The following is a 22,766-nucleotide window of genomic DNA, read 5'->3' as shown; positions in this document are numbered from 1 at the left end:
ATCCCCTAATGCCGTTTTACAAAGAGGCACGTGCTTATAGATCATAGTCCACCACACTTGTACACAGCAGGTGACACAACAATTCAGCTCACACAGATCAGCCTTGCAGCAGCCTTTTGCCTCACGAGTTGCTACAAAGGTCCCATAATTGCAATATGATCACTGAGAGGAAGCAGACTGGGGAAAGGCTTCCTTCTACGTGCAGCAGACTGACCCAATGCATCCTAGACACAGTTCTCATCTTTATAATCATTAAAAGTGAACTTAAACGTCAACCTAAATGTTACAAAAACCACTTTAAGTCCAGAAACTGACATATTTACAAACTTCCATGACCATTTATTGATACTCAGCATTACATTTATTGGCTGATATGCTTCAGGCGAGATTGCACACAACATAATTTTCCCATTCAATCAATAATGCTTTTTAAATACTGACAGTGTACAAAATATTTTCTTTGCAGTAACAGAATGCAACAAATACAATCTTCTTGGAGACTGGTTTAGTGCTAGACCCATCTTCAGTACTCATCGTGGAAGGGGTATTCTGGGTGCTCTTTCATCCTAGAGAAGGCAATGACATTAAAATGTAAAAATGAACCTGTAGTCCTTCAGGAGAATTCTATCATTAAAGGAAGTTTTGGTTAAATTAAAGAAACCCTGTTGCTAGATCAGTCATTTTAACAAAAACCTTCCCATAAGATTATATGTACATTTAATTTTTTTATGCATGGTATTTACCTGTAAAAGCATTGCTTATGTAGACACCAAAAAGGCCAGTGACTGCTGCTGGCTGCCACCATTTTGAATGCAATGTCAGCAGCCCCAGCTAATTTAGAGCTGTTAATCAATGGACATTCTATAGTATTCCCCTTTGCTTCTTGCCCAGAGGCTACAAAAAAGGTTAGGTAGGGAGGTAAGGGGTGGAGGAGCTGGGCCAGCACAATCAGCAAATAGATACTTTCAGAAAAGGAGAGGGCTAAGAGGGAGGGGCTGTGCTAGAGAATTTACTCTTCCTTAAATAGTAAAGTTTAGCAAGTTTTCTAGTAAGTGAATAAAAAATAGCTTACAGAAAGGAACACACTGCAATTAAGCATTTTAAATATGAACTTTTATCTGCATGTTTAAAGATGGTGACAGGTGCTCTTTAAGCTAAAGGTGCCTTCTAATTTCCTCTCCTGTCCAGACAAGCCTTCTCTATGCACTCAAATATAATTATTTACATTTAAACCATCTAGCATACAGGACATAGCATCGTCAAACGATAGGCAAACTGTTTTTTTTAGCATATTACCAATGAAGACATGTCATTCAAGCAACAAGCATATATCATGCTAAGGTACATTAAATAGATAATACAATGTTAGAGTTCAATATTAAGGTATGGAATGATATATAGAGAGATAGATAAGTAACATGAAACGCAAAGTCAGAATGAATTACAGACCATGCTAAGAGGAATAAAGAAGACCTTTTTGTACAGTAGCATTATCTAAGCTTGTTGCTTGCATGGTGAGTCTTCATTGCTAATTTATGCATTATTACTGTATTTGATAATGCATGATGATCCATGGCATTGATGTATATGGGTTAACTTTAGCTACATATGACATTCTTCACTGATTATAATTTTTCTGAAATTATATATATGAGAGACAATATAAAGCGTGTGTATACTGATTTAAATCTTTTAATATCACATGGATTGATTGTGGATGTTTTTGGAAAAGTATTTTATTGCTCTGCTGCTTGAATGCAATCTTGTATATAAAAGGTGCAAGATAATCGTTTAATAATGTATTGTGTACAAGAAAAGTACTGCCATCCCTTTCCTATATACTAGTCATACAGAATATAGAAACTATGACTTACTCTTTGAAAGGACCGTAATGCAGATTTTTGTCTAAGCTCTCAAGTGTTTTCACGTCGTCAGGTTTTAGTTCAAAGTCAAAGACCTGCAAACAAATATTAGAATTGTTTATAAGGATATGGACTGAAAAGCCAAGCTTACATTCCTGACAACTTATTCCCATGTCCCTATACAGGTTCCAGAAGACTTTATTTGAAGTGATACTAAAGTCTTGTTTTTTTTTTTTTTCAAATAACAAACATGTTATAATTACCGGCTCTGTGCAGTGGTTTTGCACAGAGCAGCCTGGATCCTCCTCTTCTCGAGTCCCTTACCGGCGCTTCTGGCTCCTCCCCCCTGCCGAATTCCCCACAGCAAGCAGCTTGCTATGGGGGTCACTGGAACCAAGCTGCTGCTCTGTGTGTCCATTCAGACATGGAGCCACTGCCCGACTCCGCCCCTATCTCTCCTCATTGGCTCATTGACTTTGATTTTCATTGGCTCCCACTGCTGTCCCAGCCAATAAGCAAGGAGAGTCCCATACAACCGAGCCTCTTGTGCAACATTGCTGGATCAAGATGGGCTCAGATAAATATAAGGGGGCTGAGGGGGCTGCTGCACACAGAAGGTTTTTTTTTTATCTTAATGCATAGATTGCATATTGCATTAGGATTACAAAAAACCTTTTGGCTTAAAAAACACTTTAATTTGTTTTCATGGCATAACTGAAGAAAAGGGTGTTTGTCGATGCAGCACCTGTGTGTGTTGAGAGTATGAAGGAGAGCATTCTGTGGACAAAGTTGCATCCATAAAATGATAGGTTTGTCCGATAATCTCATTGTGTGTAACCGGCTTAAGTGTAGAGCTGTTAGTTACACTTATCTCTTCTATTCCCTGAGTGCGACATACATATTGGATTAGTCAAAGCCATAAAAGTTTGTGGAGATTTCCTGACTTCCTGACAACAAGCTGCTGCAGAACAGTGCCCAGGAAACAGGTAAAGTGAATAGAAACTAGCAGCACAAGATCCTTGGATCACATGTGGAGTGTGAGTTTTAGCTTTACCTTCCTCTCTGATTTTTCATACATTTTTGCATCAGAATATACAGTATGTCATAAATTTAAGAAGATATAATAAGAAGTTATATTCACCCCAAGGTTTTGCTTAAGACGTGCAGCGCTGAAGCTTTTTGCCAAGACCACAATTTCCTTCTGTAAAACAAAGCGCATTGCAACCTCTGCAGGGGTGCGATTGTACTTAGCAGCAACTTCACTCAAGACTGGATCTTCAAGCAGGACTGGCAAGCTGAGGTCCACCCTAGAGGAGACATCAATATGACGTGCATATTATATCATGTTGGAATTATACGAATTGCATGAACATATTTCACTGAACATAGAGCTGAAAAGGGTACTAAGGCCTAGCTGTGGACTCCTTTACAGAGCCTGGAAACCAGAAAATAAAAATACAATCCATGCCATTCTTTTTCCAGTAGTTCTGTGAGAGAAGCATGTCTTTTTATTTCTGGTCTGTATATATTTGTAGTCAATCTATCTCTTGGTCCCATACATCAATACATCAAGGGGGTAAATAAGGTTAAAGAGGGCCGGATTTTCAATATAAAACCAAGATCAAGATATGGGGACATGACCGCAAACTAACTGAAGCAAAGATCAAAATAATCTTAGAAAACACGAAAAAAGTAATATTTTACTGAAATGGTAGTTGATGTTTGTATTTGTAATAGACTTCCAGCAGAGGTAGTGAGTCATTCAACAATAAGTGGCTTCAAACATGTTTGGGAAAAACATAAATCTATACTCAGACAAAAAAGTACAACAAACAAAAAAAAATTTGATGAACCACTTTGTGTTTTTCTGCTGTCACTTTTCTATGTATCTATGTCACTTCCTATTTTTATTTTTTATTATTATTGATTTAGATACAGATAGGGAGGGTTAGAGTTGTTGGATTTTTATTTCTGTCTACCCATTGGGGAAATGTCCCCTCACTTCTTGTCAGGGCAGGAAGTGATAGGAAATATTTCCAGTGGTGTCTGTCTAAGAAAAATACAAAAACACATGTTTAGTTGAGTGAGAAAACATTTTTACAGTGGGAATGTTTTTATCACTATCTCTGCATTCTTGTGACAACTGTTCTCTCCATTAATTGCATGGGAATCAGAAGGACAGAAATTAAGGGAAAATCTCTGCATTAACACACACAAATTTAAACTTTTCCTTAGGTCCTTTTCCACACGGTATTGATGCTGGAGCTTCTCCTTTTTTGGACGTAATTTTAGGTGTTTATTTTTCACAAATTCACCCACAATACCTTCCTAGGGAAACATTTATTCATATTTATGCTCTATGCTTGTTTACGTGCCTGTTTGCACGGGCACTATGTAAATAATTGGCTACATTTTAGCTGCACTGAGCTTTTTCAAGCTGCAGTGTGCAAGAGGCCTTACTCTATTATCATTACCCCTTCAGCAATCAATTCTAAATGTTTTGCTGCAACAGTAGTTCAAGTATTGTAGGTCTGAGCAGTAATGGCTGAAACCGAGCTCCATTGCATTGACGACACAGAGAATAGCCAACTTACAAAAGTTGAAAATAATTAAATTTACTGGATACTTGTGAAGGTCACATGACCTAAATCTTACTTACCAGTCCTTGTCTCTATGTGAACCCAGGACGCTGTATGCCACCAAAATGATGTCCTTGGATTTGCAGTAGGCTTGAAGTTTGCTTTGGCCCAAATATATGTGACACTCTACCTGCATGGTATAGGAAAATGTAACACTTGAATCAAAGTGGAGCCCTAAATTATCTTTACTAAGCCAATAAGCCTAATTGAGTGAATTGGCGTACCTAGTACACCAGATTAAGTAGTTTTACTAGTGCCCCAATTTCTTAAAGTGTTGTGTTTTTTGCACAAGTTAGCAAAATTAATTCACTTCACATCATTTCTATACTAGAAAGGGTTTATAAATAGTATGCCAGATGAGAACCAGTGTCATCTGATATAAACATGATATAAGCATGCAATACTTGTAAAGGTATACTGTTTTGTCTAAGAGTTTTACTGTATATTGACAGATGTTTGGGATTTTCATTTTGAAAAAACTGACTGTTCAAAAGAAAAATTATATATTTGCATATTTCAGCAGGACAATGCTGAACTGCACACTGCAGCCATGACAACAGCATGGCTTTATTGCAGAAGAGCCAAGGGGCTTAACTGGCCTGCCTGCAGCACAGACCTTTCACAAATTAAAAATATTCGGCGCATATTGCAATGAAAAACAGGCCAAAGAAGACCCAGGACTGTTGAGCAGTTAGAATCCTAAATCAGGCAAGAATGGGACAATATTCTTTTCCCAAAACTCCAGGTCTCTTCAGTTCTCAGTCATTTACAGAGAGTTATTAAAAGAAGAGGGGATGCTACACTGTGGTAAATATGGCCCTGTCCCAACGTGTTGCTTCTATCAATTTAGAAAATTACCTTATTTTTTTTGTTAAAATGGTACATTTTCTCAGTTAAGAAGTATATGTTTTATATTTTCTATTGTGAATAAAATATGGGTTTATGAGATTTTGCTTTTATGTAGATTGTACACAGCATCCCAACGTTTTTGGAATTAGGGTTGTATATACATTTTTGCCACATAACAGCCGATTTGAGTTGTAGGGTAATGATCCAGGTTTTTCCTCACACTTACCATCTTTCACTCAAAAATGCTCATATATTTTGGGAGCATTTATATTTTTAACCTTCATGGGATCAATATTGTAAACCTGTGACACATATGACAAATATCTACAACATTAAGTAGTGCCCGCTATATATCCCATATTTGTTGGATGTCATCTTTCATGACAAAATGTTATTTTAACACCACTGTTTGACTCACAAAAACATATTTGGGTGCAAGATAGTTATTTATTTATTATTACAAATTGACACGCTACCTATAATAGGTTTATTAATCTGAAGTCCTTTTCTTATATTAATTTCAGAAATTGATGGACTTTTACACATGTGCCAGTCTTTGTTAATTCCCCCTGGAGTAATGTGGGGAGGGTGGGGATAGGCTGAACTCCAGCCAGCAGGGCTGACAAGGCTGGTTGGGATTTCAGTGCAACAGAGGCACTGCGTATCAGCCGATCAAGACATTTGGACCAAACTATATTTCTGGAAGGATCAAAAGGTAATTTTTATTTTCCTTTTGGTAAAAAATTGGAAAATTATTCTATATTTACTATGTTGAAAAAATTTAATAAAACTTTATAAAAAAAAAAAAAATGGGGAAATGTACATTTATTGCATCTTTTTTTTTTATTTTATTTTGCACAGACATACACTTAACATTTTTGGCCAACAACTCTTATTAGTTGGCAGGTCGCTTTAAGATGACTAAGGGATTTTCTCTTAGCACCAAAGTATTTCATTCCAAACACATTATATATATATTGAGGTGTTAATTATTAAACCGGACTCTAGATACAGAGCTAGTTTATTTCATTAACCCCAACATAAGTGCAAACAGCAGTAAATGACAGGTATGTGGCATACTGTAGCTGTATATACTGTAAATGCTTATATTGTTATGGTACCTATTGCGTAATGTTGATAAATAAATCAATACCTGTGTGGCAGGTTACATGATTATGTGCTGAATAATATTATTGCTAAAAAGCCAGACCATACACTTTATGTACGTTACAAACTGGTTTGTATAGTAATAATAATTGTAATTATTGTGGTTACTAATAGTGAAGAACAACATCTAAGAACATAGCAGCCTTCTAATCTCTAATGTAACCACAGAGCATGAGATTTGGGAGAGGGGAGCAAGGTGAGCTGAGCAACCAAGTAATTGAAGGAAGGGGGGAACATGGTGAGCTGAGCTGCTTAGGCACTGCTGGGAGAGAGGGGGCTGGGAGAGCTGAGCTGCTAAGGCATTGTTGGGAAGAGGTAAGAAAGGGAGCTGGACTGTTGAGTGACTGCTTGGAGGAGGGAGCAAGGAGAGCTACTGAGTCCCTGCTGGGAGGCAGAAAAAGGGAAATATGAACTGTTGAGACACTTGTTGGAGGGAAAGCAGGGATATCTCAGCTTCTGAGTCACTGCTGGAAGGATAGAGCAGGGGAGGCTTAACTGCTGTGTCTAAGAGGTCCACATCTACAGAGGTCAGCGAAGGCCTGTTTAAATTCATATTTACTGCTTGATATACTGTAAATATATCTATATACTTGAATCTTCATAGCCTGGTCAATAATTCACTTTAAGGACTACTTAACATAACAGTGGGAGTCTAGTGGCAAACAGGGAGGCCCTACAGTGTTCACTCACATGAATTTTATTGGGTATATCTTTCTAAATCTGCTTCTGCTTAGTACCTGGTTGCAGACTGGCTTATACTTCAGTCCTGGTTTGTTCAGGAGACGCTCCAGCTGCCTGCGGTTAAAGTTTGATACTCCAATGGATTTCACCAAACCAGCATCTTTGCATGCCTCTAGAGCCTAAAAATGAGAAAAACACAGTGTCAGACCAAATTTATCAACATATAGCTAGATGTATGCTCTAGGAACAAAGGTCACAGTGGACGCAGAATGGATAGTGTCTTAAAGGGCCTGTTTTCCATAGAATTCAAAACTTCGAACTTCCTTGTGCGAAAAGAGGACAGCTCCAAGCACACCATTATCATAGGCGTGCGCAGCCTATTGCATTAGGGTGTGCACCCCAAAGCTCAAACACACATGCATGTGTATATATATATATATATATATATATATATATATATACACACACATACACACACTATATATATATATATATATATATATATATATATATATATATATATATATATATATATATATATATATACACACACACACACACACATAAACACTTGTCAAAAGTATTGGGACACTAAAAGGTTTTTGCACTTAAGTTAAATTGTATGGCAAATATCTGTAGAGGGGTTCCACCATCACTGCTAAGTTTTGAAAAAGATGTATGCCTTATTTTCCTTTTGATGTGTATTACAGGTGAAATTACATGTGAGGCACTGATATGGACTGATAGGCAGCACTAATAGGCGCTTGTTCTCAGCACTGACTGGCACTGATGAGGCTGCACTGATGGGTACTGATAGGTGGCACTGATAGGCAGCACTTATTGGCAGCACTGATGGGCACTAATAGGCATCACTGATAGGCGGCATTGGTGGGCACTGATTGGTGGCACTGATAGGAAGCACTGATAGGCACTGTTAGATGTGTCTGATGGGCACTGATGAGGCGGCACTGGTGGGCACTGATAGGTGGCACTGATGAGGCGGCACTGCTGGGCACTGATAGGCACTATTAGGTGACACTGATGGGCACTGATGAAGTGGCACTGGTGGGCACTGATAGGTGGCACTGGTGGGCACTGATAGGTGGCACTACTGGGCACTGATAGGTGGCACTACTGGACACCACTTATGGACACTAACAGGGGAGAGGGGGAGTTTCACATTCAGCAGACAGTGAGACTTGCAAGAGCTGCTCAGTGTGTGTGCAGTGGCGTACCTAGAGAATTTGGCACCCGGGGCGGATCCTATATCTGGCACCCCCCCCCCCAACTTTAAAATGTAAGCACCCACAAAAATTTGTAATGTTTTCAGGAATATTTATTGCACAAAATTCACAGCCCCCCCCCCCCCAATCACAGTGCCCCTTGCAGTCTGCCCCCTGTCTCTCTAATCACAGTTCCCCCTTTTGCACTCTCTGCCTCCCCTGCACAGTCCTACCTTCAGCATAAATAGATAGCTAATATTATTAGCAATGTGTTTACAGGAGATGGTCAGAGACTACAGACATGATAAAGGAGATGGTCAGAGACTGCAAACGTGATACAGGAGATGGTCAGAGACTACAGACATGATAAAGGAGATGGTCAGAGACTGCAGACAGGATACAGTAGATGGTCAGAGACTGCAGACATGATACAGTAGATGGTCAGAGACTGCAGACGTGATACAGGAGATGGTCAGAGACTACAGACATGATAAAGGAGATGGTCAGAGACTGCAGACGTGATACAGGAGATGGTCAGAGACTGCAAACATGATACATGAGATGGTCAGAGACTGTAGACATGGTACAGGAGATGGTCAGAGACTGCAGACATGATACATGAGATGGTCAGAGACTGTAGACATGATACAGGAGATGGTCAGAGACTGCAGATGTGATACAGGAGATGGTCAGAGACTGTAGACATGGTAGAAGAGATGGTCAGAGACTGCAGACGTGATACAGGAGATGGTCAGAGACTGTAGACATGGTACAGGAGATGGTCAGAGACTGCAGATGTGATACAGGAGATGGTCAGAGACTGTAGACATGGTACAGGAGATGGTCAGAGACTGCAGACATGATACAGGAGATGGTCAGAGACTGAGGACATGATACAAGAGATGCTCGGAGACTGAGGACATGATAGAAGATAGAAGAGCACTAGGGGGGCCGGAGAGCACAGGGCAAGCAGAGAGCACTGGAGGAGCTGAAGGGCACGGGGGGGGGGGGGGGCTGGAGAGAATAAAGAGGGGATTTGGAAAGCATTGTAGGGGGGTTGGAAGGCGCGGGGGGGGGGGGCGAGCACGGAAAACCAGGAGGGTGGAGAGCACTGGGAGGGACAGCGAGCACTTGGGGGGCGGGCAGGGAAAACCAGGGGGTGGAGAGCACTGGGGGGGACAGGGAGCACTTGGGGGGAGGGAGATGAAAAGCACTGTGGGGGGCTGAAGAGCATGGGGGGTGCTAAAGAACAGGGGGGTCTAGTGCCTTTGGGGGGGGCTAAGAGCAGAGGGGGGGATTACGAGCACCGGGGGGCTAGCAAAAGAAGTTGTATAGGAGGGGGATGGGGCAGCTGCATATAGATGAATTGATCTTTCCCTATTCTTCCTGCAGGAGGGAGAGGAGGAGAATCAGTTATTCAGCAGCTGCAGAAAGAATAGGGAAAGATGAATCCCTCTATATGCAGCTTCCCCACCCCCCTCCTATCCAGCACACACACTTGAGCAATGGGAACGCACTCACCTTCTTCCCGCCGAGGCTCCGCCCCCTTCTTCCCGCCGAGGCTCCGCCCCTCCCCGCGAGGCTCCGCCCCCTTCTTCCCATCCCGGCTCCGCCCCCCGCTAGCAGCACGGACTGAAGGAGCTGCCACTGCAGCTGCCTTCACCCTGCGATGTGGGATCTCAGAGAACGCCGGCTGACACCCCACATTGGTACCCCACTGTGTGTATGACACTGTCATGTAATGTAGCTGCTTTCAGGGAGAAAGCCCAGCTGTAAAAAAAAGCGGTGATGTCGGGGGTGGGCGGGATCAAGCAGCTGTCAAACACCAGCCAATGATTGGGCTGCTTAAGAAAGGGGCGGAGCCACATAAACGAAGCGGCCGCCCAGACCCCATCCTATTGGCTGGTGTTTGATAGCTGTTCGGTCCCGCCCACCCCCGACATCACCCCTGAGTTTTGACAGCTCGTCTTTCTCCCTGCAAGCATTAACATTACCTAACAGTGTCACACACACACTGAGCGGCTCTGACAAGCCTCACTATCTGCTGGAGCCAACAGCACAGCCGCCTCTCCACCAAGTATCTCACTACCCTCAGTGGCAGAGATGGAGAAGCCAGCCCAACACTAACAGACACAGGGTGATTAGGGTGTGCCCAGGCACACCCGGCACACCCCGTGCGCACGCCTATGACCATTATGCTCAGAGTCACTTTCATAAAACAGCTGCTTAGCATGAATTGAAGCTATTCTGTCATTCTTCATTAGTCTTTCATAAAGAATACCCTCAAGTAAGTCTCAAGTATCAAAGCACCAGAAAGAAGGACTATTGTTACTTGCAGTAACTAGTCAAATCCCTCCATTTGGTGCATAATAAAGACAGAATGGCAGAAAGAAATAGTCACTATGGGGAACACAAGCCTCTTTTTTTAGGCATTTTTATTCATACATTGACTTTATCTCTTTCTTTTACATTCATATATCTTAGTATCTATGGCTCTTCTCTCACCCAATAATTCTATTTAAAAAATGGATCACATCCACTGACTTTGTTGGAACAAATAACCTTTGTTCTCTCAGTTATGCTGTATTTCTCATATCCTGCTGGAGGAAATGTGACTTCGTAGCAAATAGTAATAGCTTTGTTTTTTTTTTTTTTGTTTTTTAACATCATGAGCCTGGCATTTTTCCCAGACTACTCAATGGCCCTGGTACTGCATGTACAAAAACAATTTTAACATAATAACATAAAAAAGACTGCATTAAAAATAAGTAATGATATTAATAATGATAGAATGTATTATTGATAATTTACCTAATCTGTACAGCTGTGAATTTTGGCTGCTTCCAACTGACTATTGAAACAGGTGAAACCTAACCATTATTTATTTATTTTTTTTAGTTTATTAGTTATTGTTAGGTATTAGCACACTCCTTTTTAAAAGCTTCACTTCCTCCTGAAAAAAACACATCTGTCGAACCCACGCTTTTTCTCTAAGTGGCAAGAGAACCTTGCTCTTACGGAAGATGCCATAGACTGGGATAAGATACCAGTGTTTACTCTCAAAGCCTCCATATCTACCAGAGCTCAGGAGCATAATTATAAAACGTTATGCAGATGGTATCGATGCCCTTTGGTCCTTCATAACATTGATGTCTCTATACCAAATGTGTACTGGAGGTGCATGAGAGCCCGGGGTACTATGATACATATATGGGGGACCTGCCACTTAATTACCCCATTCAGAGACAAAATCCTTCAACAGTATCATAAACTGGTCGCAGAGTGTGTATGATGCACTATGGTGTAGAATGGTTTGGGAAGCTCCTGGTAGTTCTGGCTGAGGAGTTAATGGGACTAAAAAAAACATACTTCCTTTATATTTTCTGCCAGGTATTCTAAGATAGTAGGGTGGGACCTGGTGGCACTAGTAATTTTGCTAAGGATGCTAAGAAGGTGGAGATATAAGGTTAAAAGAGCCGTTGGTTTCTTAGTCTCAGAAGCCTTTTGGGAATTGGAACCGCTATAAAAAAAACTCAAAAATTCTAATTTGGCTTAGGACTTTTAGATTAATGAAATATGATCTAAAACCATCTGAATTTTGGGATATACCCTATTTCAGACATAGGAGATGTCCCTATCCCACAATAATCTACAGTTTTCAATGTATGGATACTCTGATGGTCCAAAAATCTTACCACATTCCAGCCTTCTGAGTTTTCTCTGATCAAAGAAAGAGCAGATTAACCCCCGCCCCTACACCACCGCTCTTTGCGCTGCTTCATTATATAAGTAAATTAACATGACTTTCTACTTTTTGGGCAAAAACAGTAATAGAAGTACTCGTTAGAAAGTTGAAATAACAGAGCAGAGAACAGGCAAGTGGGTGATTGCAACTCTGCCTGACAATTTATGCACTGCAACCTGTGAGAGCAGATTAAAAAAAAATTGGGAGAAGGCAGAACAAGTTTATTCCAAGTTACAGCATACTAACTATGGGGTAGAAGGAAGTAAAAAAAATTTATTGTCAAGCAGCATCTGTATTTAGCCTGGAAGAGGAACATTTCTAACAGCTTACCTGGGATAACTGAAGGATCATGGGGCATGCTGTTCTATTTTAATATGCAGAAATTTCTTACGGGTAATCTTGTCTTTCTAATCCCATTGCCTCTCACGCTATAAATATGATTGTGTCTTATCGGAAAAAAGGTCTCCTGCCTTAAGTTCACAGCAAGCAGTGCAATTGGCTAAACTCCTTATGGTTTGTGTAGCTTGCCTCTCAATGAATATGTCAGTACTTTTCAGAAATGTGTCACTTACCTCCCACGTAGAGCAAAAGTCCACATCATCATAGGCAAATGGTTTGTCGGAGTTGGCGGGTTGCTCTGCTCCTGCAGGCTACAAAAGAAGTAAAAACGTCACTCGCTGACTCCATACTGCAAATTCATATTTGTGTCAAAAGTTCTGTTCTAAAAAGTGTATGGTTCACAGGTTTTAGATTGGTTCAAACCTTCAGATGCCAAATGTCAGTTCGAATATAACATTTTAGTTTATTTGTTGGTTGTTGGGAAATGCCAACTCTTCTCATTAAAGTTTCTTTTTAACTCCAAGTCACTGACATTAATTTAATATTGTAAAAGCTATGCAACTGTGTTTATTGCTGCATGTGTGCCTGCTGGGGAGGTCCACCCTCTCTATTTGTCCCGGTGACCATTGTCACTGAAATAGAAAATGATGGTAAATCCATGGTTTTAGACCCTAAAATTTAGAGTTGTCACCAGAAGATATAAAGGGCAATCCTTCAGCAGGGACACCTGTTTTGGCGACAGAAAATGGGAATTACTTTGTAGAGATTTTCTCCTACACACTGTTGCATCTCTGGGACATAAAGTGAAGAAACTAAACACAGACAACAAAAAATAACCTGGCAAGTGTTTTAGTCCTTTCATACTCTATCCAAATCTAGTTGTACAAAGGGAAATCTGACCTACACAGGACAAAGCAATGTGAAAACATGTATGTGGAAAAATATGAGCATCTGTAAATTCCACCTACCTTGAGGGAGAAAGGCCAGTGCATAATGAAGAGATCCAGATATTCCAATCCAACATCACTCAGTGACTTCTCCAGACCTTTACGTACAAGTTTGGGGGAAAAGAATATGGGCCAGAGCTTGGAAGGAAAAATTACATAGTTAATTATCTAAGACAAATTGAAGGTTGGAGGTTCATTTATGACTTAAGCAAAGAGATGTTTGATGGTTGGTCAAGTATTAAAGAAGAATCAGCTCCCTGTGCTACCTCAAATCAACATCATCACCACTATCCAATTAGCAGGGAGGTAATTTTGATGTGGCTTTTGTGATAAAATAAGTATACAAAACAAGAGAAATGGCCCGTGGGACTTTATATGAGGTGCGTGCTCAGTGGCTGAAAATAATGACATGCACAATATATGAATAAAACCACATAACATTTTATTACATTGTAAACAAACATGGCAATGTATATGCTCAAAAACACATAAAATAGCTCAAAGGCTCAAATATGAATGGCATATGACATGAATGATATGTAAACAAATTTTGATATGCATCTTGGTGTATCCTCTTGATGATAAATACCATAATTGATACTATGAGATAGTATAATGTACATTGTGGGCTGACGCGTTTCGGGAGCAACATCTCCCTTCCTCAGAGACCAATGCGTTCAAGGTATCTCTATAGAAAATAATCATATATTAGAGCCTGCAGTAGGGATAGAATTTGAATGAAAGAATCATTCAGCTCCCGGGTTAGACGAGACGCACCGCTGCCATGCAAGAGTGCATTTTTACTATTTGAGCTCCGTTGACTTGTGAGTATACAGTACTCCCTTGAGCTCCCATGTTTTGGTTGAATTCTTTCATTCAAATTCTATCCCTACTGCAGACTCTAATATATGATTATTTTCTATAGAGATACCTTGAACGCATTGGTCTCTGAGGAAGGGAGATGTTGCTCCCGAAACGCGTCAGCCCACAATGTACATTATACTATCTCATAGTATCAATTATGGTATTTATCATCAAGAGGATACACCAAGATGCATATCAAAATTTGTTTACATATCATTCATGTCATATGCCATTCATATTTGAGCCTTTGAGCTATTTTATGTGTTTTTGAGCATATACATTGCCATGTTTGTTTACAATGTAATAAAATGTTATGTGGTTTTATTCATATATTGTGCATGTCATTATTTTCAGCCACTGAGCACGCACCTCATATAAAGTCCCACGGGCCATTTCTCTTGTTTTGTATACATATTTTGGGATGGAGGAGTGCTCTGGCAGAAACCAGACCATTACCCTTTTTGTATTTGTGATAAAATAAAGTCATATAATTGTTTTGACATGGCAACCCCATGGTAATTATGGTTAGTTCTAGGTTTAATAGTGTTTAGAACAAAACATAACAAAAAAAAAACAACAGGAAAGGTTACATGAGTCATTAAAAACCTACTGTACTTGCTCCTTTAAAAAAAAACTAAAAGTGGTTCCAATGTCATGCATTCCCTGCATTAAGGGAAAAAATGTCCCATCCCTAAACATTTACCTGAGTTCTTTCTTGATCCAGTACTATCCTGTCTGCAGCAGTGCTGCCGTCTATTTCTATTCTCACAGGACTCACTGAGAGCAGGGGGAGCCATAAGCTCCGACTGCTGTCAGTCAAATTCTGTGAGTAGGGAGTGGGGGGTGTAGTCAAGCTGCACTGTGTGTGTCTATGGGCACACACAGCCCAGCTCAGAAGTGCTCCCGCATGAGTACCGTCTTAGGGGGCACTTGTAGAAGCAGAAGAGCAAAGAGCGCCAGTGGCAAACCTTTAGCTAATTGTCCTTGTTTTGTACCAAAATTTTACTAATCTTTAATTAGTATATTCCTGTGCACACATACAGTAGGGTATGATTTACTAAAGGTAAATAGTCTGTTTAATTTTCTAAGGAAATTGCACTTTTGCAAGGGCACTTTGTCTTAGCTTAGTGAATGTGGGGAAGCTGTGCTGACATCCATCATCCAATCACATGCACGCAAAAATACTGTTTATTTTCTTTTTCTTTCACGTGACTGGGTATTTCTTGCAAAGTGAATATTTACCACATTCACTAAGCTCAGGAAAAATTCCCTTGCAAAGTGAACAGCCTATTTGCCTATCAGTAAATAAACCCCAAAGCCACGTGGCTGAAGAAAAAATGCAACATCATTTTCATAAGAATGCAAACCTTTCCTGTGTAGAAGATGTCCTCCCTCTTGACTGTACCATCAGCAATCTTTGCACGAATGGCGCTTCCAATCTGGACCTCGTTGCCATAGATGTAGGCACAGTCGATGTGTCGGTAGCCAAGTTCAATGGCAACTTTTGTGGCTTCCTCGCCAACGCTCTTAGGCACCTAAAAGGCAAAAGCAAGAAAATTCTTAATAAGCCAGAGAGGATAAGTGCCTGCACTGGCTGCTGGCAGGAGCACCACAGGGGTGCCTTACACAACAGTGGGGTTGATTTACTTAAACTGGGGGGAGCAAAAGCAGGCACAGCTCTGCATAGAAACTAGTGATCGACCAATATAGTTTTTTTAATGCCGATATCGATATTTTGGTCATCGCATATTGTTTTTTTTTTTTTACAGGTACTGTTGTAGAGGGATCTGGGGGTCTAAAAGACCGCCAAACCCTTCCTCTGCACTTAAAAGCATTCAAAACGCCAAGTTTGGGTGTTTTGAATGCTTTCATTTTTTTTAATTTGGCGCCGAGTACCCAGAAGTGATGTCATGACATCACTTCCGGGTTTTTACATGGAGACCCGATCAGAGCCGAATGTAGCTTTGATCGGGTCTTCTCTTCGGCGGCCGTGCAGGTAGGATGCCCAGGTCTCCATGGAAGGTGGCCGGAGGGGGGGACGTCCCCTACCGCTCCTTGTAATGACACCCGAGCGGCTTCTCAGCTGCACCGGTTGTCATTACAAGACAGCCGACTGTCGGCTATGGACGCCGGTACCAGGGTGATGCCTCTAGCTGCAGGCATCACTCCGGTACAGCACTTTCACAAAATATCGGCAATATCGGTAACCTCAGGGGCCGATTCCGATATATCGGGGAAAGTGCAGATCGGCCCTCGATATATATCGGCTTTGACGATAATCAGTCGATCCCTAATAGACACCAATCAGCTTCTAGGTTTTTTTGTCAACGCTTAATTAGAAAGCTGATTGGCCACCATGCACAGATGCTCTAAATATTGCACTCTCCAGTTTTAGTAGCTCAACCCCATTGTATCTAAAGTAAATGCTTGAACGGTAAAAGGCCAGTGGTCACTGCAGCTGTTTGAAAACAGATTATATTACCTGATGCATCTGTTTTGTATGTACAATATTTAATAGAACAATGCTTTTAAGGTTTTACAATTGTGATTAAGCTATTTGTCGCAAACAAGGTGTCTTTTTCTTGCTTTACTCGTGGGAAAGAACATGCACGTGTCTCATGTATTCATCCTTCATTTGACCTGCTGCATACGGTCTACCTTATCTTGAAAGGCATTGTTAGAGCCCAGTTGAAGTCAGAAAAATAGATATACAGTCAGTTAGACTTTGTACTAACAGCTTTGGTCTTCATAGTTATATCTACACTGTTATTACAGTTTTGCAGGGCATCTAAATATGATGTTACAAGGACACAGGCAGCAATATAAAAACATTTTTTTATTGTAGAATAGGGGAAGCCTAGAACTCCTTGTCAGTGTAACCTGGACTGTAGCTGACAACTACTGTAGAACTTCTTTCTTTATTGCTGCTGTATTATCTTTCTGCAGCATGAAAAAGGTTAAACTGAATATTCATTAATGCAGAATTGCAGTAGCCATCTTTAAAGAAACCACTTTGCAACACTCATCTATAGAATGTCTTCAGTGCATGGGGCAGCCATCTTGGCTGGGCCTGATTCAATCCTGGAGGTGATATTCTGATGTGACAAAGCAAGGGGAAGGGTGTCTGCAGGCTGAGAGAGAAAAGAGAGGACAGGCTTAAAGCTAGCCGGGGGTCAGAAAAAAAAGACTGGGCTGCTGGCTGAATGGAGCCCTGCCATTGCTGACTACAATCGTGAGAAAGACCTTGCCTGAGAGACCAGGAACATTCTCTCAGGGAGGGTGTTACATGTGATTTGGATACCTGATGACATCAGACTGCACTAGAGAGCACCCCCACTACTTGTAAGGAAGGAAAAGAGGGACTGTCTCAGCAGGATTAAAAGAGAGACATCACAGTAATTCCTTTTCCTGTCTGAGGACCTAAACTAAACAAGAGCACATGCCTGGAGACTGAGAGGAGGAATCCCTGAGTCTGGTAGTAGACTAACATTGTTCAGAGTCCTGACCTCAACCCGACAGAACACCTTTGGGATGAATTAGAGTGGAGACTGTGAGCCAGGCCTTCTCTCCAACAACAGCGCCTGACCTCAGATGTGCTTCTGGAGGAATGGTCAAACATTCCCATAGACACACTCCTAAATGTTGTGAACAGCCTTCCCAGAAGAGTTAAAGATGTTATAGCAGCAAAGGGTGGGCCAACTCAATATTGAACCCTACAGACTAAGACCGGGATGCCATTAAAGTTAATGTGCGTGAAAAGGCAGGAGTCCCAATACTTTTGGTAATATGGTATATACAAAAACTGTTTTTTTTTAAAGAAGTAATAACCCCAAAAGAGAGCATTTATTATATTTCATCTTACAATTTCTTAGATGTGATAACTTCATTTATTTTCTTTCTTCTACCACGTATTTTCATCTGTTGATCTGGCCAGTAAAGCTGGCCATACATTATACAATTTTCCCATAGATTTACCAAAACCATATAACATGAGGTCAGACCTAAACACTTTCAATTTGTATGCAATAAGGCAGGCCCTTATACTACATAGTTGAAGGTAAATCTAAAGGAAATTGAACAAGGAAATTGTATAATGTATGGCCATCTTAAGTCTAGTTTTTTCTTTAAAGACTAAGCTCCCTTGCAGTTACAAGGATGAGACAAACCATTTCACACTGACAGGGGTGCTTGCAATGATCTGTTTTTATTATAAATGCAAAACCTTTTCCCAAAAGGAACAAAATTGTTGCTGTAACTGCTTATAAAGTGTTAGCTGGAGTATGGCTTCAATTTGTAAATGTATCTAAATCTGCTAGTACATCTAACACTCCCCTCCCCCAGACTGTCAATGCTGCTGTTGTCCTTCATCCAGAGTGGGGACATTCTAATACATGAGGTGTCTTACTGGCCAGATCACCAGGTTAGAAACTCCTAAAAAAGAAAACGTATGCAGACACCACATCTGATAATTGCTTAGCTGCTATATTTTACATTTTTGGTTTTGCTTTAAATTGTATCTTTTGCAGTTTTTTTACTTGATTGATCTGATGAAATTATGTCATCCATCCCAGTGCTGTATCTTGGCCTAGGCCAACAAGGCTTAGGCCTAGGGCAGCACTTTGCAGGGGGGCAGCAAAAAAGCTGCACCACGCACGAGAAAAAAAACAGCCTCCTCCCGGCTCGCCCACTAAAAAGGGTCCCTACTGGCTTGCGCTACACACTTTTAGTATAGTGCCAGTCTTATAGTGCGAATTGGACTGGAGGGCAGGGTCAAATCAGTCTGACAACCCCATAAAGCGGTCATGCTGCTACCTCCTGGTATGATATGATGGTATGATGATGGGCACTGCTGAGGCTGACCTTATGGGAACTGATGAGACTACACTGATGGGCACTGATAGACTATGGTTGTGGTCTGTGGTTTACAGATGACAGGGCGGGTCATAAACAGGAAGAGGTGTGGCCTTTACAGGAAGAGGTGTGTCATATTTAAATTAGGGGGTGCACCAGTTTAGTCCAGCCTAGGGCAACACAAAACCTAAATACACCACTGATCCATCCCCTGCAGGCAGGAGGAAGCATTTTCTCAGTCTCCTCTCCCCAGACCACAACCTTGTAAATTTGCAGAAAGCTACAAGATGATGGGCTGCAGCATCGCCGGATTTGTTTCAGACATTTGGAAATACTATCCATGTTTATGCCAGCCAGGTCCATATTTAAAAGTCCGAAAAACATTAAAAAAAAACGGCAAGCACAGTAAGAAAATAAGTTAATGGGGAAAAAATTAAATAAACCAAGTCAGTTACCTACTAAAATCCAGACTAAAGTATCATTTTCTTTTACTTAGTAAGCATCTAGGTGAGAAAAACACAGACTACTGGCTACAGGGGCCCATTAGGTCAGCATATTAAGTGCAAAAGACCCGTGGGTCACAGATGGGCACAAAGGGCTTACAGGGTGAAAAGCAATATAAGCACTTCTAGTCAATGGGAAGTACATTTGTTTATACAAATCTAAAGGGTGCTTTGGCTCCAAAAAGAGGGATTGTCCCTCTAAAAGACACAGTTGAGAATTATGTCATATATTAGAAGTCAGGTGTCTTATGCACTTTACAAAGGTTTTCACTTGCACAAATAATCTAAGTATTATAATAATAAAAGTTAACAATATATTTTACAAAGGTTTTCACTTGCACAAATAATCTAAGTATTATAATAATAAAAGTTAACAATATATTTTACTACTTACATCAGGAGAGGCATAAGTGCCCAGTCCTAGGATCGGTATGGCGTTGCCATCATTAAGGGGAAGACGGGTGTCCTTGGTGAGAGTCATGTTGCTTTGCCAGGGAGTGTGAAAGGTTGCGTCTCTTCGCCTTCCTATATAGCCATCGCTTCATACATTATTAGATAACACAAAGGCGTGGTTACAACTAACAAGTTGAACCCTGTCCAAGACTGTAGAGCAAACAGAGGGAAAGAACCTTAAAGTAGTTCTAAAGGCTGAAGGTTTTTTTTTACCAGTTTTATCATCCTTTTTTATTATTATTATTATTATTATTATTATTATTAAAGAATTTTTATTGAAATTTACAAACAAATAACAGAAATATTGAATCCAGCTGGTTCTAATATACTACATTCAGGTAAAACATTAACATACAAATCTCAATCAAAGGAATGGATGCTTTTTTTACCAGTTTTCAGCTCCCCCCTCCAGCCACCCCAATACTTACCTGAGCCCAATTTCCATTCAGATGCTCTCCAGGCTCTTTCCTCCTCATTGGCTTAAAGACAGCAGCAGGGGCCATTTCATATATTATCAAAATGTATTAAGCTGGCCATACACTGTTAGATTTATTTCATTTAGCCTGCATTCAGAATACCCAAACAGCTGCCACATCTGATTTGATGCAGAAATTTGTTGGTCGGTGGTAAAGTAAGTGCCGGTTCACACTGAAGCGGCACGACTTCGGGGGGCGACCTGTGAAGTCGCGTGCACCGCTGTGCACCGCGACTTCAGCGCGACTTGCACGGACTTCATATAATGAATGTCTATGCAAGTCGCTCCGAGGTCGCCCCGAAGTAGTACAGTACACCCTTTTTCTAAGTCGGAGCGACTTGTGTTGCTCCTATTAGAAAGGGTCCTGTACTATTCAATGGACCGCGACAGGCTGACAAGTCACCTGACAAGTCGCGGTAGTGTGAAAGGAGCCTTAATGTAAACTTTGTTTTTTTTTTTTGTTTTGTTTTTTTTTTATTCAAATAACAAACATGTTATACTTACCTGCTCTGTGCAATGGTTTTGCACACAGCAGCCCCGATCCTCTTCTTCTGCCCCCCCCCCCCCCCTGGTGCTCCAGGCCCCTCCTCATCATCGTGTGCCACCATGGAAAGCCGTTTTCCATGGGAGCACCCATGCGGGCTCACTCTCGAGTCCCTCTGCTGTGTCCATTGACACAGACAGCAGGACTTGGCCCCAACTCCCACTCCCATGTCACAGCTTTTGATTGAGACGCAGTGGGAGTCAACTGTCCAATAAGGAGAGCGACGGTGTCTGGAACCGCTGCGCTCATGCACATCGCTGGAGTGGATGGGCTCAGGTAAGAAAAGGGGGGGGGTCTTGGGGGGCTGCTGCAGCATAGAAGGTTTTTCACCTTAGTGCATAGAATGCATTAAGATTTGTCAGCTGCACATCCAAGGTGAGAATCTCCCGTTCCACCACATCCCAACGGTGCTCTATTGGATCAGATCTGAGGACTGTGGAGGCCATTGGAGTACAGTGACCTCATTGTCATGTTCAAAAAAACTGTTTGAGATGATATTTAAACAATTTTAAACAATGCTCAATTGATACTAATGGGCCCAATGTGTGTCAAGAAAATATCCCTTACACCAGGCATGTCCAACCTGCGGCCCGGAGTCTCAGGCAATAAGGCCCACTGGCCGCGGACAGTCTCCTGCCTTCACGATTTTTTTTTCTTCTTGGGGCTTCTGCAGCAGCCGGCCGCGGCGTCCGGCCGCTAACTAGCTGACAAGGCGGATGCTTTCTGGGAGTTGTAGTCCACGGCCGTGCTCAATCTCCCGGTGGGTGGAGACTTGAGAGCAGCGCAGCCAGACAGGAAACTACAACTCCCAGATCTTTGAGGCAGGCAGAGGCAGGGCGTGCTACGGAGGACACATTTGAATTGATTGAGGCTGTGGGGCGGAGCACTGGCAATTTTACTTAACCCCAGGACAGGAGCATCCACCACCCCCAGGACTGGAGGAGGCCATGCAGGGACTTGCTGAGTTGGCAGCTGCCATTTCTGAGGTGAGACCCTGACACCCCCATATGACCCCCACATCCGATCTATATAACCCCTGTTTATCCTGCCCCAGTGCCCACCCAGCAACCTCAAAATAGCCCACAGCCCACCCAGCAACCTCAAAATAGCCCTCAACACTGTGGATTCTGCTGGCCACGGCCTGTGGATTCTGCTGGCCACGGCCTGCGGGGTCCTGCTGGCCACAGCCTGTGGGGTCCTGCTGGCCATGGACTGTGGGGTCCTGCTGGCCACGGCCTGCGGGTCCTGCTGACCATGGCCTGTGGGTCCTGCTAGGAGCTGGTCATGGCCTGTGGGGTCCTGCTGGCCACGGCCTGTGGGGTCCTGCTGGCCACGGCCTGTGGGGTCCTGCTGGCCACGACCTGTGGGGTCCTGCTGGCTACGGCCTGTGGGTCCTGCAAGGAGCTGGTCATGGCCTGTGGCCCACAGGTTATGGCCAACTCCCAGCAGAACCTACAGGCCAGCAGCCAGCAGGACCCAAAGGCCATGGCCAGCACCCAGCAGAACCTACAGACCAGCGGCCAGCAGGACCCACAAGCCATGGCCACCTCCCAGCAGAACCTACAGGCCAGCACCCAGCAACCTCAAAATAGCCCTCAACACTGTGGGTCCTGCTGGCCACGGC

General features: G+C 42.1%; 1 protein-coding gene across 1 annotated transcript; it reads right to left on the bottom strand.

Annotated features, from left to right (window-relative positions):
* Positions 1 to 401: 401 nt before the first annotated feature.
* Positions 402 to 20,189, bottom strand: LOC309553537 (rho crystallin-like). Its single transcript, XM_082254784.1, has 9 exons — positions 20,065 to 20,189; positions 15,684 to 15,851; positions 13,474 to 13,590; positions 12,739 to 12,816; positions 7,255 to 7,377; positions 4,522 to 4,631; positions 3,004 to 3,169; positions 1,875 to 1,957; positions 402 to 566 (listed from the first exon to the last, which is right to left on the bottom strand). The coding sequence occupies exons 1-9, from the start codon at positions 20,149 to 20,151 to the stop codon at positions 524 to 526; spliced, it is 975 nt and encodes a 324-aa protein (XP_082110910.1). The 5' UTR covers positions 20,152 to 20,189; the 3' UTR covers positions 402 to 523.
* Between the last annotated feature and the right edge of the window lie 2,577 nt (positions 20,190 to 22,766).

Source organism: Pelophylax lessonae, assembly GCF_965119305.1.
Source record: "Pelophylax lessonae genome assembly, chromosome: 4".
In the NCBI taxonomy this organism is placed as follows: Eukaryota; Metazoa; Chordata; class Amphibia; order Anura; family Ranidae; genus Pelophylax; species Pelophylax lessonae.
This window is presented reverse-complemented; position numbering and strand designations above follow the sequence as displayed.

Bases quoted from the DNA above. Each gene is read 5' to 3' on its own strand.
- LOC309553537 (XM_082254784.1), bottom strand. From the start codon at position 20,151: ATGACTCTCACCAAGGACACCCGTCTTCCCCTTAATGATGGCAACGCC. The intron at 12,817-13,473 runs GTAGGTGGAATT...CTTCTTTTGTAG, and splicing joins ACTGGCCTTTCTCCCTCAAG to CCTGCAGGAGCAGAGCAACC. The intron at 4,632-7,254 runs GTACTAAGCAGA...TATACCATGCAG, and splicing joins ATAAGCCAGTCTGCAACCAG to GTAGAGTGTCACATATATTT.